The 18,970-nt window shown below is 43.0% G+C and overlaps 1 protein-coding gene across 1 annotated transcript; it reads left to right on the top strand.

Moving 5' to 3' along the window:
* The first annotated feature begins 817 nt into the window (after positions 1-817).
* LOC118080176 (vomeronasal type-2 receptor 26-like) lies at positions 818-9,877 on the top strand. The gene is made up of 7 exons (XM_088662542.1): positions 818-1,114; positions 3,088-3,107; positions 4,085-4,376; positions 5,468-5,821; positions 7,560-7,772; positions 8,635-8,761; positions 8,967-9,877. Exons 1-7 carry the CDS (start codon positions 818-820, stop codon positions 9,875-9,877), a joined length of 2,214 nt encoding a protein of 737 aa, XP_088518668.1.
* Positions 9,878-18,970: the final 9,093 nt, after the last annotated feature.

Consider the following 18,970-nt stretch of genomic DNA (forward strand, 5'->3'; position numbering starts at 1 on the left):
GGAGGTAAGAAATGAAAAACAAGCAGCCTTGATGGTTATAGACCCTGAAAAGGCATTTGATAATGTTTCTTGGTCCTTTATGCATAAGGTTTTAGAAGAGATGAATTTCGGGGAAAGGTTCAGAAGACTGAGAAGTGCAAAATTTTGAAAGAGGCAAGGATGCCCCTTGTCACCATTATTGTTTATCTTGGTATTAGAGGTTCTGGTGAGAAATATAAGAGTAGAAGAAACCATCAGAAGAATAAAAGTAGGAAATAAAGCATATTAATTTAAAGCATTCGCGGATGACCTTGAATAAAAACAAGACTAAGCTTTTAGTGAAGAATGTTTCTGAACAAGATAAAAAGGAGATACAGCAGAAGAGATATGAATGCATAAAAAAGTTAAATATTTGGGAATATGGTTGACAGTCAAGAATATTAATACATTTAAAGATAATTATGAAAAAATATGGAAATAAATAAAAAGGAATTTATAAATTTGGGGAAGGGTAAGTTTGTCATTATTAGGTAGAATTTCAGTAATTAAGATGAACATATTGCCAAAAAAAGTTGGTTTTATTTCAGTCAGGCAGTGTGAGCTGTTTCAAATAATGGCAAAAAGACACCAGTAGATTTTTCTGGAGAGGGCGAAAACCAATAATTAAACATAAATTATTAATAGATGTTAAAGACAGAAGAGGTTTCTCTCTACTGGATTTAAGATTATATTATAAAGCATCATGCATTTGCTGAATCCGGGATCGTATAAATTTAACAAATGCTGATTTGTTTAAAAACCAGAAGTAGGTACTAGCTGTACCCGGCCACGCGTTGCTATGGCTCAGTCTGTTAAATGGGGGCGGAAGCAGAGAAGTTATCGATATTATGCCATCCAAGGGGCCTTGGCTGCGGGCGCCGTCACAGGGAAGCCGGCGGACAGCCTCCCATTGGCGCGGCAGCCAGAACCCCTTGAATGGCAGCACCATGTAGCCGCTTCTGCCGAACAGGCAGAGGCGGAGGCAAACCACAGCTGGCAGCATTCCTGGCCATCAGGCCGTCCCCTTCAGCGGCCTGCCACGCCTGGCCCTGCCCAGTGGAGCGCGAGTCCAGCGGTGTCAGCATCGGCCTTGGGGGTATATTAAGTATAGTGTATGTTCCTTTTTCATCCACCAGAGGGCGCTGTTTTTGGATAAAATCATGTTTTTACCTTTGACAGGTGTGACATCTATATAATATAGGTATATAAAAACACACGCGTATTCGAATGCAACGTTGTGTCAAAATTGCAAAACAATCGGTGAAGAACAGTGCACGGACAGCGCATGAAAACACCGTTTATTATGTGGGAGCCAAAGTCAGCTTGGCCCCATAGAGTCAGTGCCCCTGGTGATTGGGCATCTTGACCATGAGACTAATAGTTCCTTCCAATTTAAGCAAATGATAAAGTGCCGGCATATCCTGTTTTCCCAAAATCTTTCTTTGTGGATGGTAGATTTTTCTCCACTATAATGCAGTCCACTTTTTCTAATCCCAAGCCCGTTTTGTTGGATCATTGGTGAGTTTTTGAAAACAGGTTTTGCTCCACCCAACCACCTGCGCAGGGAGCCACACAGAGAGTTTGTGATCTACGGCAGACGCAATTCTTCCCCTTATCGTTGTGTAAATAATGGTGATTTAAGTTCTCTAATTCTGTCAAAGCTCAAGGGACTTCCCTGAATATCACATCTGAGACCATGAGCAGAAATTGCCAGAACTGGGAGTAACATGACGCAATTTCTTGCATCAAGCCTGAAAAAGGTCGGGGTATAAATATGTTGCACTCCACTGAGATCTTGGGTTGGGGGTTTCAAAGTAGCAGGGGTGCTGCCAGTGTGATACCACCCTCTTTGAATGAGAAGTCCTGGTGGGATTCCCATCTGTGTTAGCAAAGTCACAGATTGTAGCTTTGTTCAGTTTTCTGTACTTCTTTGCAGCAAACAGGCAAGAGGGAAGTGAGTGACAGTCTCAGGCATGCCCATGATAATACTACTGCTGTTCTACAATGTCTATGGACAGCTTAAGGGGAAATGTCCCTTGAATTTAGTGAGAGATCAGTATCACCCCTGGAACTATTATAGAGCAGGAGACCATCTCATCGGTGGGATTATACCCACACTAAATGGCTATTCCCACGCAAGCTCTTTCTCCCAGGTTCCTTTTATCAAGATAGATCCGTAAGTAAATTATGTGGGGATGAGTTTAATGGTAGTAAATCATAAATCTAATTATCATTGTTGTTTTGTCGTTTAGTCGTTTAGTCGTGTCCAACTCTTCATGACCCTATGGACCAGAGCACGCCAGGCACTCCTGTCTTGAACTGCCTCCCGCAGTTTGCTCAGACTCATGTTCGTAGCTTCGATAACATTGTCCAACCATCTCGTCCTCTGTCGTCCCCTTCTCCTTGTGCCCTCAATCTTTCCCAACATCAGGGTCTTTTCCAGGGAGTCTTCTCTTCTCATGAGGTGGCCAAAGTATTGGAGCCTCAGCTTCACGATCTGTCCTTCCAGGGAGCACTCAGGGCTGATTTCCTTCAGAATGGATAGGTTTGATCTTCTTGCAGTCCATGGGACTCTCAAGAGTCTCCTCCAGCAGCATAATTCAAAAGCATCAATTCTTCGGCGATCAGCCTTCTTGATGGTCCAGCTCTCACTTCCATACATCACTACTGGGAAAACCATAGCTTTAACTATACGGACCTTTGTTGGCAAGGTGATGTCTCTGCTTTTTAAGATGCTGTCTAGGTTTGTCATTGCTTTTCTCTCAAGAAGCAGGCGTCTTTTAATTTTGTGACTGCTGTCACCATCTGCAGTGATCAAACTTCTTTAAAAGAGATGGTGGGTCCTTTTTTGCATCGGTCCCTGCTAAATCCCAGTGTCTCCGTAAGTCTCTGTTTTGCAATGTGATTCTGGAATGGAGCAATATGTACCCTCCAGCTATTATTATTATTATTATTATTATTATTATTATTATTATTATTATTATTATTATTTTAAATATTCTCTATTGGTTTTAAGTTGCATTTTGGTTTTAGTGGATTTTCTTGTTGCACTGTTTACCGTGTGCACAGCTTGGAGATTTAAAGGAAAGGTAAGTGGCAGATCCCAGCTCCTGCCCACCTAGCTGTTCGAAAGCATGTCAAAGTAGATAAATAGGTACCACTCCGGCGGGAAGATAAATGGTGTTTCCGTGCGCTGCTCTGGTGTCGCCAGAAGCGGCTTAGTCATGCTGGCCACATGACCTGGAAAAACTGTCTGCAGACAAATGTCGGCTCCCTCGGCCAGTAAAGCGAGATGAGCTCTGCAACCCCAGAGTTGTCTGCGACTGGATTTAACTGTCAGGGGTCCTTTACCTTTTTAAAGTGGCAGATAAGTTCTCTGGAATAAACAAATACGTATCAGGATTATTTTTTCCTAGTGTGCTTTTAAGAACAATAAGTGAACTCATTCTTGTTTATAAGCAAATCAAACAGGGGAGTTAGTTTCCTTCTCTTTACCACCTCCAATACACACAAACACAGATGCACAATTGCCTCGGGTTGCAGCTGCTTAATAAGGAAAGGGGAGGTATCCTGCTACAGTCTACTCTGACTGGCAGCCACTCACCAGGGACTTCCATGGCAGAGGTAGTTTATGTCTCCTCCTTGATTCTTTTTAAGTGGAATTCCTGTCAACAAGACTTGGAACCCTCTGTATAGAGAGGGCATGTGTTCTGTCACTGAGCTTGCATTAACTACTGCAGTTTAAAAGTCAGCATTTTTTTATTATCATTAGCATTATTATTACTAATTGTTTTTTGCATAATCTTAGAAGGTTGTACATAACAAACACTGCCACTTCTGAATATACCACAACATTACTGGATAGACACATCTGCCTTGCCTTTGTGGTGAGGATTGTCCCAACATTTGAAGGTGGGTTAGCTACTAAAAGCCTGTATATCACTGAGCGTATCACTCTAAAACTAAGTTTGTATTGCTTGGAAATGCCCTTCATGTTGCACAATGTGGAACGTTACATGTGTTGTTAAATTGAGGGTGATGGTGCAAAATATATGCTACCTTGCAGAAGACTAGACATATTTTTACTCCACAATATTGCCTTCCTGCTCGCCATCGACGAGATCAACCAGAATCCCAGGCTCTTACCCAACATCACCCTCGGCTACAATATCTTTGAGAACTATTACAATACAAGGATCACATACGACATCATGGTAGAGCTGCTCTATACCAGTCAAGCAAGTATTCCAAACTTCAGGTGTGGGAGGAAGAATGAACTGCTGGCTGTCCTAGAAGGTGCTGATTCTGAAATTGCTGTCCATATTTCAAACATGTTGGGGATCTACAAAATCCCACAGGTGTGAAATGGGATGCACTTTAATTTCACTTTGCTTTGAATGGCCTTTTTCTCTGTCTGAGAGACAAAGCTACTGTTCTGTCAGTTTCAAGTTTTACTATTTGTCCTTTCAACAGCCTTCCTTCTTTCTAAATTCTTCTAGATTAGAGGGTGCGGAATTTCACTCCAATCCACAGAGATTGAATGCAACAGAGAGTATATTGACATAATGTTAGTATGACTAGGGTTTGGTCACCTAGTGTAGCCCAAGGCTGCAACTGAATCCAACTTACCTGGAGCTAATTCCCAAGAAATTCTATAAGACTTGCTTCTTAGCAGACCTGGTTAGGATTGTTCCTGGCACAATTTCACTATTAATAAATTACTGGATTACTGCAATGTGCTCTACGTGGGGCTACCTTTGAAGGTGACCCGGAAACTGCAACTAATCCAAAATGCGGCAACTAGACTGGTGACTTGGAATGGCCGCCGGAACCACATAACACCGGTCCTGAGAGATCTACACTGGCTCCCAGTACGTTTCCAAGCACAATTCAAAGTGTTGGTGTTGACCTTTAAAGCCCAAAACGGCCTTGGTCCTGTATACCTGAAGGAGCGTCTCCACCCACAGCATTCATCCCGGACACTGAGATCCAGTGCCGAGGGCCTTCTGGCAGTTCCCTCATTGCGAGAAGTGAGGTTACAGGGAACCAGACAGAGGGCCTTTTTGGTAGTGGCACCCAACCTGTGGAATGCCCTTCCATCAGATGTCAAGGAAATAAGCAGTTATCCTAATTTTAAAAGACATCTGAAGGCAGCCCTGTTTAGGGAAGCTTTTAATATTTAATGCTGTATTGTTTTAATATTCATTTGGGAGCCGCCCAGAGTGGCTGGGGAGACTCATCCAGATGGGTGTGGTATTAATAATAATAATAATAATAATAATAATAATAATAATAATAATAAATTATTATTATTATTATTATTATTATTATTATTATTATTATTATTATATACTTGATATGGACATTCTGTGATATGGAGATGAGAGATGCATACAAGGGGATTCAAAGGAAGCCAAGCAAAACACTTTTCTCTTCCATTCCCATGCAGGTCAGTTATGGGTTTGTCTCCCATGACCTCAGTGACAAAACTCGGTTCCCTTTTTCCTACCGGATGATCCCCAAAGATGATCACCAATACAGAGGGATTGTCAAGTTGCTCCTGCATTTCAGATGGACGTGGATTGGTCTCTTTGCTCCAGACAATGACAATGGAGAAAGGTTCCTGAGGTCCTTGACCCCTATGCTCACCTCGAATGGGATTTGTGTTGCCGTCTCATACAGAATCCCAGAAATGACTCAGTCTGAAGTGACAATTCCGGTTGATTCATTTCTCAAAAGGAGAGAAGTCAATGTATTTGTTCACTATGCAGAGACTCGTTCTTTCTTCAGTGGAATATTCTTTGTAAATCAAATACTCACATTGTGGCAAGTGTCCACTGAGGGCAAAGTCTGGATCACAACAGCTTTGTGGGATATCACCCCAACGTTGTCTCACTGGGAGTTACATTTCCAGCACCGCCACTGGTTTTTTTCCTTCTTAATTCAGACAGAGATTGCCCTAAAACATGACAATTTTAACTTCAGTCACATAGTTCATCACTTGCTGACAACATTTGATTGTTTCTTTTCAAAGCACTTGTTTTCTGCAAAAGAACGTCGGAGATGTGAACAAAAAGGGGAATTGCCCCTGGATGTCCTCAAGCAGAGTCTTTTCCCAGACAACTACAACATCTACAGCAGTGTGTATGTTGTGGCACATGCCTTACATGCTGCTTACTCATCCAGATCCAAGCAGGTGGCAATGATGGGTGGAGGAGATGGGCGGAGGCTTCAGAGGCTACAGCCATGGCAGGTATTCCCTTTGCCATCACAGATAGTACTAATGAAATGTGCAAAAGTGCTCTATCATTATTTAGAGCAGTCTTTGTGGAGATCCCACAACCACCCTTCACTTCTTCAATATTTATGCATTTTGGAAGGGTTTCTCACCTGTAAGGGGGAAGGCTTATAGGGAACAGCCTCCACTCATCAGATCGAGTTCCTCTCAGAGCAGTAAGTCCAGCAGTGGATCAGATTACAGGAGGTAGGAAGCAGATAGTGAGGGAAAAGGCTCCAGCAGCGTCAAAGAGCCTCCATTCCGAGTAGAGAGGGAGGCAGAGGGGCAGGAAATTAAGGGAAAGCAGTCAGGAGGACGGCCCTCCCAGCCCGACGCCTGAAGTGAGGCGATCAGCAACCCATAGGACTGTAAATAGAATGCACCATAATAAACACCTTAAGACAAGTAGGCGTGGTGTGTTGTTACTCAAGAGTAGCCGCAAAAACCTGTGACATCACCAATTAGGATTTGTTTGATTTTGCGGGTTGGAGATGACATTGCCAAAGACAATGCAACAACCTTTTCTTATATTTCTAACCCATGGTGGAGGAACTTCTGAGGCGGTCAAATTTAGCGTGTGTATGTGTAATAATAATACCTTTATTGTCAATGTACAACCTGTGTACAATGAAATTAACTGATCCTCCCCCACAAACAGTCAATCCCAGTGCACTCTGTGTGCTTGTCGCACAACACACCAACTCCTAAAGTCAGTTGCACTATTTCCTCGCAAGCTCGATGTTTACCAGCTCTCTGGTGAAGTCTGCTCCTCGGACCACATTGTGCAAACACACCCATACACATATTGTTCCAAATAGCACACACCCTTCTCAGGAGCTCAAAGCCGCAGCGTGTCAATGTGCCGTCATATTGATCGATTTTCCTGGAATTTGGACACAACGGTCCATGCCACTACCCGAGTGTTTTAACAACCTTGGATTCCTCACATCTCATACCTGCGCAGGTAAAAACCTGCTTTTCCACAAACTAAAACAGCACCCTCAAGTGGCGTTATTCCCACAGCTCCTCCTCCACCTCCTCCTCCCTCCCCATGGAGTCTAGCCCACACCCACAAACCCCACCCTCACCACGTGATCCTGTAAAACAGGGGGACTCTGAGACTCCGAGACCCTCCATTTGACAGACTAACGCACAGTAACGCATGCAGGGCCAGCTAGTTTCCAATAAAAGAACTTCACATTTTGCCCCATCCCCAAATGGGAAGCACTGAAGTAATGTTCTTTTTATCCATGTGTCGTTCTAGTTCCACTCATTTCTGAGGAACTTTGGATCTCACAATGCCTCCATGGATGGGAATGGGGAGTTGGCAGCCAACTTTGATATTTTTGCCAGGGTGGTGTGGCCCAACACTTCTGTGGCTTCTGTGAAAATTGGGAGCCTCAAGCAGCAAGCACCTCCAGACAAAAGGTTCAGCATTGACCAGGATGCCATTGTGTGGCTTGGGCAGCTCACTCAGGTGAGGAAAACCAAGGGTTAAGAATCCAAGTTCTTCAGTGCCTTCAGAACTCTAGATGGGTGTTATTTGCAGAAACCCCCGGTGAGCCCCTCACCCTACTGCAGTAAATATTAAGGCTCTTCTCATCCTAAGGCATTTCATAGAATCATAGTATTGTAGAGCTGGAAGGGATCTTAAGGGTCATCTAGTCCAACCCCCTGCAATGCAGGAATCTCAGCTAAAGCATCCATGACAGATGGCCATGAAATGTCTGCTTTAAAACTGCCAGGGAAATAGTCCACAGCCTCCCAAGGGAGACCAGAAAGTTCTTTCTGATGTTTCCTTGGAATCTCCTTCCTTGTAACTTGAAGGCATTGGTTCAGGTCCTACCCTCCGGAGCAGGAGAAAACAAGCTTGCTCCATCTTCCATGTGGCAGTGAAGCTTTGCATCCATCTCATCTGCTTAATTTGCCCCAGATGGGACTAGATGCTGATATCAGTTTAGAGCAGGCATCCCCAAACTTCAGCCCTCCAGATGTTTTGGACTACAATTCCCATCTTCCCCAAACCACTGGTCCTGTTAGCTACAGATCATGGGAGTTGTAGGCCAAAACATCAGGAGGGCCACAGTTTGGGGGTGCCTGGTTTAGAGAATGCATTTACAACATTTCAAGGATAGGTGGTTTCCCATTCTGAGAAAATAATGCTGGACCATAGGGGCCTCTAGTCTAACCTACAAGGACCCTTCTTCTGTGGGGGAGACGCTAGAGCAATTTTCTATTAAAACGAGGATTGTGTATTTTCTTTGCCTGTTACTCAGTTCTGTGGCTTATTCACCCACCCCTAACACTTTTAATTTGATATTCATTCATTTTATGGTTAGACACTTCCACATTCAAGGTGCAGCAAAAGCTGCTCTTCTGGATACGTCAAAGTGATTCAAGAAGGAAAGCCGCTTTGCTGCTATGCTTGTGCTCAATGTCCCAATGGGACCATCTCCACTCAGGAAGGTAAGGAATTCCAAGGAATGTCCCACCAACTAGAAGAAGCTGCCGCAAAAGGGTAGACAGAATGAAGCCGGGAGTCTGAAGAGCATGATTTGGGTGAAGAGCCACCCAATATATTATTGAAGAATCGAGACTAATACAGAGACCTGTATGATACATGGGGGGGGGGGGAACCATAGGACAATGAAGTCACTCTTTCTCATTGCAGATGCAGAGCATTGCCACAAATGTCCAGAAGATGAGCATCCGAGCAAGGACCAAGATCAATGTGTCCCCAAGATTATCACCTTCCTGTCCTATGATGAATATCTGGGGATCCTCTTGGTTTCCATTGCCCTGTTTTTGTCCTTAATCACAGGCCTTGTTTTAGGAATATTCATTAAATATCTTGACACTCCCATAGTCAAAGCCAACAACAGGGACCTTTCCTACATCCTCCTTGTCTCCCTCCTCCTTTCCTTTTTGTCCTCCTTTCTGTTTATAGGCCGGCCAAGGAAAGTGACCTGCCTTCTCAGGCAGACGGCCTTTGGCATGATCTTCTCAGTTGCTGTCTCTTCTTTGTTGGCAAAAACTATTACCGTTGTGCTGGCCTTCCTGGCCACTAAGCCAGGAAACAGGGTGAGGAGATGGCTGGGAAAGAGTCTGGCTAATTCCATTGTCATTTCCTGTTCCAGTATCCAAATTCTCATCTGTGTCATCTGGCTGGGTACCTCTCCTCCTTTCCCAGACTCTGACATGCACTCCCAGGCTGGAGAGATCATCCTGCAATGCAATGAAGGATCTGTTGCCATGTTCTACACTGTCCTTGGCTACATGGGCTTCCTGGCTGCCATCTGCTTCATGGTGGCTTTCCTAGCCAGGAAGCTTCCGGGATCCTTCAATGAAGCCAAGCTGATCACCTTCAGCATGCTGGTCTTCTGCAGTGTTTGGGTGTCCTTTGTGCCTACCTACCTGAGCACCAAGGGGAAGTATATGGTGGCTGTGCAGGTCTTCTCTATGTTGGCCTCCAGTGCTGGGCTTCTGGGCTGCATCTTCATCCCCAAATGCTACATTATCATATTCAGGCCTGATCTGAATACAAAGGAGCATCTCACAACAAAAACTCAAGGCAGCCCTTGACTCTTAAAATATTAATTTATAGTTGAATTGCAGTGAAGCAGTAATAGAACTGCAATACTTCTCATTTAAATGTAGCTTCAAACATGGTAAATCCTATTTATTTATTTATTTATTTATAGTATTTAATTTCATAAAATTTATGCTCCACTTCATTGTAGAAAAAACCTCAAAGTACCGGTAGTTTCCAAAAGGATAAAGCAATAAAATTATCATTTTAATTAAGAAATGGTAAAACCACAATAGAATAAACTAAAACAAATTAAAACTCTTACAAGCTTTATAAACATCTCAGTAAGGTACAGCTAAAGGGCCCCCTGACCATCAGGTCCAGTCGTGTCCGACTCTGGGGTTGCGGCGCTCACCTCGCTCTAAAGGCCGAGGGAGCCGGCGTTTGTCCACAGACAGCCACCGGGTCATGTGGCCAGCATGACAAAGCTGCTTCTGGTGAACCAGAGCAGCACACGGAAACGTCGTTTACCTTCCTGCTTGGAGGGGTACCTATTTATCTACTTGCACTTTAACGTGAACTGCTAGGTGGGCAGGAGCTGGGACCGAGCAACAGGAGCTCACCCCATCGCGGGGATTCGAACCGCCAACCTTCTGATCAGCAAGTCCTAGGCTCTGTGGTTTAACCCATAGCGCCACCTGGGTCCCCAAACATCACAGTAGGCCTGTCTAAATAAGAAGGTTGGTTAATCATAAAAAATTAATGCATAATAACTCCCCACTAGCCACAGACCTTTTGGACTTAATGTTTTAGAAGTGCTTGTTTATTGCAGTGTGATCCATCAAACTGGCCATTGGCAACTGCTGGTCTTTACTTCTTGGCTGCGGTTGCTTTTGTAAAGGGCAGGCACACCAAACTGGGACTAATGGGGGGGGGCTGTCATGCATTTCTGACATCACATGTGCAATGCCCTCCCCTCCCAGTCCGGCCAGGCTTGTCTTCCATGCCTCCCACCCCCATTCAGCCGCCAGCCCAGGCTAGAGAGGAGCCCTCAGGGCGCCTTCTTGCAGCTCAATTTTCTCACATGTTGCTTGGCTTGTCTGTGGAGGGGGAAGGCAGGAGGCAAGGAGCTGCACTTGTCGCTGTTCTTGGTGCTGAAAGAAAGAAGTAGCCAGCCCTTCCCAAGCCTCTTACATGTGAATCACAAAATACTCCCACTAGCAGCAGCTATTGCTCTGTCTCTCAACTCCCCTCCTAATTCACTTCTTATCAGACATTCAGCCTGGCCATCTGGGTGCCATGCAGGCCTGGTAGCACCTCTCTTTGGTTCAGAGACCATGAGGTTGGAAGGATTGGGCAAGAGGTAATCGTATGTAGAAAAATGCCTTGAAGTGCATACAAGAGGGCTAGCTTTTAGAGATATCCTCTGGGCCGCTCTCTCATAAAATGGAATCCTTTCCACACACTGTTTATCTTCTTTTCACTTAAAGAACCAGAGGAATTAAGACCCCCTTTGCAGGGTAACAATACGCAGGTGAGATAACCAGGTTTAGTGAGCAGGAAGAGTCGGAGGCGGAGGACAGTTCAGGCTCTGAGGCAGGAAGTGAGGTTGGAGAAGTGTGGAACTAGGAGACAAAGAGGTAAGCTGCTTCAAGCCATGGAGTCTCCCCCTCCTGATGTACCCAGGTACATGCCCTCAGGTATCAAGCCTATGTCTCAGGTACATATCTGCAAGGCCTGAGCCATATTTGTCACTTTTGCCTAAAAGCAGAAAGTTCATATTCTTTTAGAAATCATTTCTTTGTCTGTGTCCTTTGGTCCACTGGAGGAAGGATGCTGGAATTATGTTATGACAAGAGCATCCTTATTTGAGATTCCAACCACCTGGTTTTAGTCTGTGTTCTTCTCTAAGAAGAATATGTCCAAGGTTCCTAAAGGAACTGGCAAGCAGCCTGGAACTCTTGATAGGAAAGGCATTCTTGTGAAATCAGGCAGAGGGTCATGTGTGGATTCTAAGCAAGAGAATATATATCTAATAATCATTTTTCCTTTCTGTATTGTTTTCTTAGATATCAATGATATTGAATGTATTTGTAATGGAAATAAGGATGTTGGAATGTACCTGTCTTGGAAACCTAGCTCTTCCCTCTAATGGGACTAGACGTTGGCGTGAGTCCAAAAGAAAGGGAGGGGTTTGGTTTGGAGGAAGGCTGCTCAAGGATACTGGGCTAGAGGTTTCCAGCATCATGCAAACTGGGTGAAAGTTACATCCTTTGCAAACCACAAGGTCATCTTAACCCCAAGTTTTGCCCGGACATGCCTTTATAAGGAAAATGGGTACGCCATCCTTGTGAGGTAACTGGAGATGTACAATTTTTGTCAAAGGTGAGCTTTCCTAGAATGGGGTTGTCAATTCCTAGAATGAGGTTGGGTTTGCTCATATTTGGTGAATCGGAACTGGGCCTTGTCCGAAATGATTGGCTTCTCTTTGTTCTCTTATGGCAGAACAGAATTTAATTGGTTGTACTGTGTCGCAATGTATGGTCCAAGGTATAAAATGAATTGACGATCTATGTCCTGAGCCAGCATTTTGGGAAACCTATGCTGAGTCACTTTCTTGCATGCTGAGTCACTTTCTTGCAATAAAGTATTGTTTTACTTTCAAGTTTTCTTCACCTTTGCAGCAGCTTCACAGTTTTGAATCCCGAGTTCTGTTGTCAGGATACAACACTCCCACTGGCTGAACCCAGCTCTCCTTTCGCTTGGTCTCCAACAACATGCAGAGGAATGAAGAAGGCTGAACAAAAGGCGCAGTTTCAAACTGCTTGGGATAGACCCTGGAGAGGAGTAGCATTAGTGGGCATTGGGGTGGTGGGGGCCTTCAGTCCTTACAACTACCACATCAGGGCAAGAGCTGCAGAGAAGGGTTGCTGGGACCATTAGGCCAGACTGCTTCTGTTTCACTTGGAATAAAGAGTTAACTTTACTGACTTCTCTGTTGTTTTAATTGCAAAACTATAGGTCAATTTCATTATTAAATAACAATTATTTGCAAACATATTAGGCAATAGAATGAAATGAATATTGTTAGATATTGTTAGATATAATACATTATGAGTAAGCAGGATTTCTTCCAGGTCATGAGATGAAAGATAATATAAGGAACATAATTGATGTTATAGAGTATGTGGAGGTAATCAATGAAAAACAAGCCACCTTGATGTTTATTGACACTGAAAAGGCATTTGGTAATATTTCTTGGTCATTTATGCATAAGGTTTTAGAAGAGATTAATTTCAGGGAAAGATTCAGAAGAGGAATAGATGCAATTTATTCAAAGCAAGAAGTAGGATTACTTGTGAATAGTGTTATTACTATGTGCAAAATTTTGAAAGAGGCAAGACAAGCATGCCCCTTGTCACCATTGTTGTTTATCTTAGTATTAGAGGTTCTGGTGAGAAATATAAGAGTAGAAGAAACCACCAGAAGAATAAAAGTAGGAAATAAAGCATATAAATTTAAAGCATTCGCGGATGACCTTGTGATAACACATGAAGATCCTATAAACTCATTACCAAAAGAGTTTAATGTAGAGTATAATGAGATAAGAATCCAGTGACTGTCGTATTACAAAAGAATTTCAGAAATAGACTGGAAAGAGAAGTTGCTGAACTGCAACTTATTACCAAGCTTAAAACCATAGAGAAACCTGGTCTGAACAAAGACACTAGATTCTTATCTCATTATACATGATAAAGCAATGTTTAGCCCCATCTCACCCCTTGCCTTTTCCTAGAAGACCATTTGCAGTCATTAACAGTCGTCAACAGCTATCAGTCAGTGAATCACCCATTCCCACCACGCTTCTGAGTCATACCCCTCCCCACCCTCTGACTATACATAAGGGTCTGGTGACTTCTGTTTCAGTATATCTGAAGAAGCTTTCATGCACATGAAAGCTCATACCAATGACAAACTTAGTTGGTCTCTAAGGTGCTGCTGGAAGGAATTTTTTTATTAATAGATGTTAAAGATAGAAGATATTTCCCCCTACCGGATTTAAGATTATATTATAAAGCATCATGCATTTGCTGAATCTGGGATTGGATAAATTTAACAAATGCTGATTTGTTAGATTTGGAAGGTCATGATAATAGATTTGGTTGGCATGCATATCTGTGGTATCATAAGGCAAAAGTTCACAAAAGATTCTAAAATCATATAAAAAGAAACTCGATTCTTAAAGACTGGGAGAAAGACAAAGATCTGTTAGAACAGAAAAACCATGGTGGCGTTCCCCATTAGAAACAAGATCTTTGAAAACAGTGAACATGATGACAAACTGACCGACATATAGAGAGCTGTTAACAGAAACAGACTACCAATTAAAATTAAAAGATTTTGAAGAAGTTAGAGAAAAAGAAATAGACTGGTTCCAATATTTTCAATTAAATGAAACTTTAAAAAATGATAAAAAGAAATGATTTAGTTATCAAGTGTCAGGATTTCAGAGGGAAATAGTAGAAGGTAGGACAAAATTGCTGTCAAAAATGTACAATCTGCTCTTGGAGTGGGATGCCAAAGAGGAACGGGTCAAATGTGTTATGATAAAATGGGCGAAAGATGTGGGACATAATATACTAATGATGGATTGGGAAAGGCTTTGGAAGTCATATATGAAATTTACTGCATGTACTCTACTGAAAGAGAACTACATGAAAATGATGTATCGGTGGTATCTAACCCTAGTTAAATTAGCAAAAAAATGTATAGAAAAAGATCTAATGTGTTGGAAATGTAGAGAAACAGCAGATACATTTTATCATATGTGGTGGAAATGTAGGAAGGTTTTAAAAAAGGGAAATGATTTGTAATGAAATGAAAATAAAACCTTTGTTAAAAAACCATGAAATGAAAATAAAACCTTTCTTAAAAAACCATGAAATGAAAATAAAACCAGAATCCTTTTTATTAGGTATTGTATGAGCGGAGATTCCAAAAGACCAGAAAAAATTGTTTATGTATGCTATGACAGCCGCCCGGATACTGTTAGCCCAAAGATGGAAAGGGGAAGCAGTCCCAACCAAAGAAGATTGGCAAACCAAATTAATAGACTATGCTGAAAAGGCGAAATTAACTGGAAAGCTCAGAAATCAAGATGACAAGGAATTTTGAGAAGAATGGGAAATGTTTATTACTGTATGTATTTGCAAGAGTATTGTAAACCGATTAATACATTGGCAGGATTTTAAGAACACTTGTAATTTCAGAAATAGTACAGGAAATCTGAGGTAAAAAATAATTTGGAGTAGAAATGATATGCAGATGAAAAGGAACTTTAGTGAACCGGGGGTGGGGGGTGGGGAGTCATGGGATTCGGAGAATCAAATTTTATGGATTTAATTTTTTTGTGTGTATAAATTTCTTTGTGGTTGTTATTGTATTTGTTATTGTTTGCTTTATTTTTGCTATTTTTGTTGAAAATTTAATGAAAATATTGTTTAAAAAACGAAAGAAAAAACAGATGAAAAAGGAATTGGAGGGTGGGAGATACAAGGGGGAAACCAAGGTGTGCTGGGCTGGCCTCAATTTATTCCCCTTGGGCAGACCCAAGTGGTGCGCAATGGTTGGTTGGGCCTGCCCCTTGAGGAATCCTCGGATCCAGCCAGCCACTGGATCTCTGACGTGGGGCTGTGGCCAGACTGCAATGTCATCTGACCGTTTAAGGTAAGCAGACTTGTCCCTATTGAAATTATTATTATTTATTTGGACTTGGTTTTTCAATCTCATTTGATCATCCTAAATCCTAATTCTGTCCACCTCTGGCAGCATTAGTTACCCTTCCCAGTTTAGATTCATCTGCCAAAATGGATTATTATTATCTCAATTCGTTCATCCAAGTCATTCATAAACATGTTGAAATAAATAAATAAATAAAAATCTTGAAAAATATTTAAAAACTCTTCCCCAAAAAATTTCTTTAAAAAAATCAAGTCCTTTTTTAAAAAGTACTTTAAAAATCCTTTAAAAGAATCCTTCCCCAAAAAAATTAACAAAATTGTCCAGTAGCACCTTAGAGACCAATTAAGTTTGTTCTGGGTATGAGCTTTTGTGTGCCTGCACACTTCTTCAGATACTCTGAAACATAAGTCACCAGACCCTTATATATAGTGAGAGGGTGTAAAGGTAAAGGGACCCCTGACCATTATGTTCAGTCGTGACCGACTCTGGGGTTGCGCGCTCATCTCACATTATTGGCCGAGGGAGCCGGCATATAGCTTCCAGGTCATGTGGCCAGCATGACAAAGCCGCTTCTGGCAAACCAGAGCAGCACATGGAAATGCCATTTACCTTCCCGCTATAGTGGTTCCTATTCATCTACTTGCATTTTGATGTGCTTTCGAACTGCTAGGTTGGCAGGAGCTGGGACCAAGCAATGGGAGCTCACCCTGTCACAGGGATTCGAACCACCGACCTTCTGATCAGCAAGCCCTAGGCTCAGTGGTTTAGCCCACAGCGCCACCTGGGTCCCCCTAAGGTAAAGGTAAAGGGACCCCTGACCATTAGGTCCAGTCGTGACCGACTCTGGGGTTGTGTGCTCATCTCGCATTATTGGCCAAGGGAGCCGGCGTATAGCTTCCAGGTCATGTGGCCAGCATGACAAAGCCACTTCTGGCGAACCAGAGCAGCTTCTGGCAAACCAGAGGGGTATTTATCAGAAGGGTAGTGGGAATGTGTGATTTCCAAGATTGAGGGAGACCATCATGCATCACACGGGAGTGATGTCACATATGTGTGATGTCGTTTCGTCAGGAGGATGCCGAGCAGGAAGCCCAGCAGCTTTAATGCGTGCCGGCTCCTCTTGTCTCTGCTCCGGAAGAACCAGCCACTGAAGTCGAGCCACACTCAGCTTCCTCCACCCCCTCAACATTGTGGGGCCCTGCCCCCTGTCAACACATATTGTGGGAGCCAAAGTCAGCTTGGCCCCATAGAGTCAGTGCCCCTGGTGATTGGGCATCTTGACCATGAGACTAATAGTTCCTTCCCATTTAAGCAAACGATAAAGTGCCAGTATATCCTGTTTTCCCAAAATCTTTCTTTGTGGATGGTAGATTTTTCTCCACTGTAATGCAACCCACTTTTTCTAATCCCAAGCCCGTTTTATTGGCTCATTGGTGAGTTTTTGCAAACAGGTTTTGCCCCACCCAACCACCTGCGGAAGGAGCCACGCAGAGAGTTTGTGATCTACGGCAGACGCAATTCTTCCCCTTATCGTTGTGTGAATAATGGTGATTTAGTTCTCTAATTCTGTCAATGCTCAAGGGACTTCCCTGAATATCACACCTGAGACCATGAGCAGAAATTGCCAGAACTGGGAGTAACAGGATGCAATTTCTTGCATCAAGCCTGAAAAAGGTCGGGGTATAAATATGGTGCACTCCACTGAGATCTTGGGTTGGGGGTTTCAAAGTAGCAGGGATGCTGCCAGTGTGATATCACCCTCTTTGAATGAGAAGCCCTGGTGGGATTCCCATCTGTGTTAGCAAAGTCACAGACTGTAGCTTTGTTCAGTTTTCTGCAGTTCTTTGCAGGAAACAGGCAAGAAGGAAGTGAGTGACAGCCTCAGGCATGCCCGTGATAATACTGCTTCTGCTCTACAACGTCTATGGGCAGCTGAAGCGGAAATGTCCCTTGAATTTAGTGAGAGATCAGTATGATCCCTGGGACTATTATAGAGAAGGAGACCATCTCATCGGTGGGATTATACCCACACTAAGTGGAGCATCCCAGCCAGGCTCTTTCTCCCAGGTTCCATTTATCCACATATCTCCGTAAGTAAATTATGTGGGGATGAGTTTAATGGTAGTAAATCATAAATCTAATTCATTAAACCTCTTTAAAAGAGATGGTGGGTATTTTATTTTCATTTTTCGCATCGATCCCTGCTAAATCCCAGTCTCTTCATAAGTCTCTGTTTTGTAATGTGATTCCAACTATTTTTATGACAACAGATTAAAGCCTTTACCTGACCCTTAAGATTAGACTGTGATGCATGTCAACAACAGTGCTGCTTTATTGGTTTTAAGTTGCGTTTTTGTTCTAGTGGATTTTATTGTTGCATTGTACACCGTGTGCACAGCTTAGAGATTTAAAGGGAAGGTAAATGGCAGGTCCCAGCTCCTGCCAACCTAGCAGTTCGAAAGCACTTCAAAATGCAAGTAGATAAATAGGTACCATTCCGGTGGGAAGATAAATGGTGTTTCTGTGCGCTGCTCTGGTTTCGCTAGAAGCGGCTTAGTCATGCTGGCCACATGACCTGGAAAAACTGTCTGCAGACAAACGTCGGCTCCCTCGGCCAGTAGAGGGAGATGAGCGATGCAACCCCAGAGTCATCTGCAACTGGACTTCAATCAATCAATCAATCAATCAATCAATCAAGCTTTATTACGGTCGTATACCAGCTATTAAAATAAAAATGCTTTACAGAGCTATGGGGGTTGTCATTCGGGGTGGATATAAGAGTCTATAAGTTTGAAGCAGCTATGTTTCCAGAAGGCGGGTCCAGCTGGCCTTTCCCCTGGTGCTGCTCAAAGTTCTCAGTTTCGTGCCCGAGCGAAGGAACTACTTCCCACAGTCCAATCCCGCGTTTACTATTCCAATGGCTGTCTTGTTCGGGGGGGGGGGGGCAACTGGACTTAACTGTCAGGGGTCCTTTACCTTTTTAAAGTGGCAGATAAATTCTCTGGAATAAACAAATACATATCAGGATTATTTTTTCCTAACGTGCTTTTAAGCACAATAAGTGAACTCATTATTGTTTTTAACCAAATCAGACAGCGAAATAGGTTTCCTTCTGTTTGCCACCTCCAATACACACAAACACAAATGCACAACTGCCTCGGGTTGCAGCTGCTTAATAAGGAAAGGGGAGTTAAGCTGCTACAGTCTACTCTGACCGGCAGCCACTCACCGGGGTCTTCCATGGCAGAGGTAGTTTATGTCTCCTCCTTGATTCTTTTTAAGTGGGCTTGCATCAACTACTGCAGTTTAAAAGTCAGCATTTTTTAATTATCATTAGCATTATTATTGCATCATGAAATAGTATGAAAAATCTCCTCTCCCCCCAAGAATCTTAGACGGTTGTA

Source organism: Zootoca vivipara, chromosome 2 (genome assembly GCF_965207765.1).
Source record: "Zootoca vivipara chromosome 2, rZooViv2.hap1.1, whole genome shotgun sequence".
NCBI lineage: Eukaryota > Metazoa > Chordata > Lepidosauria > Squamata > Lacertidae > Zootoca > Zootoca vivipara.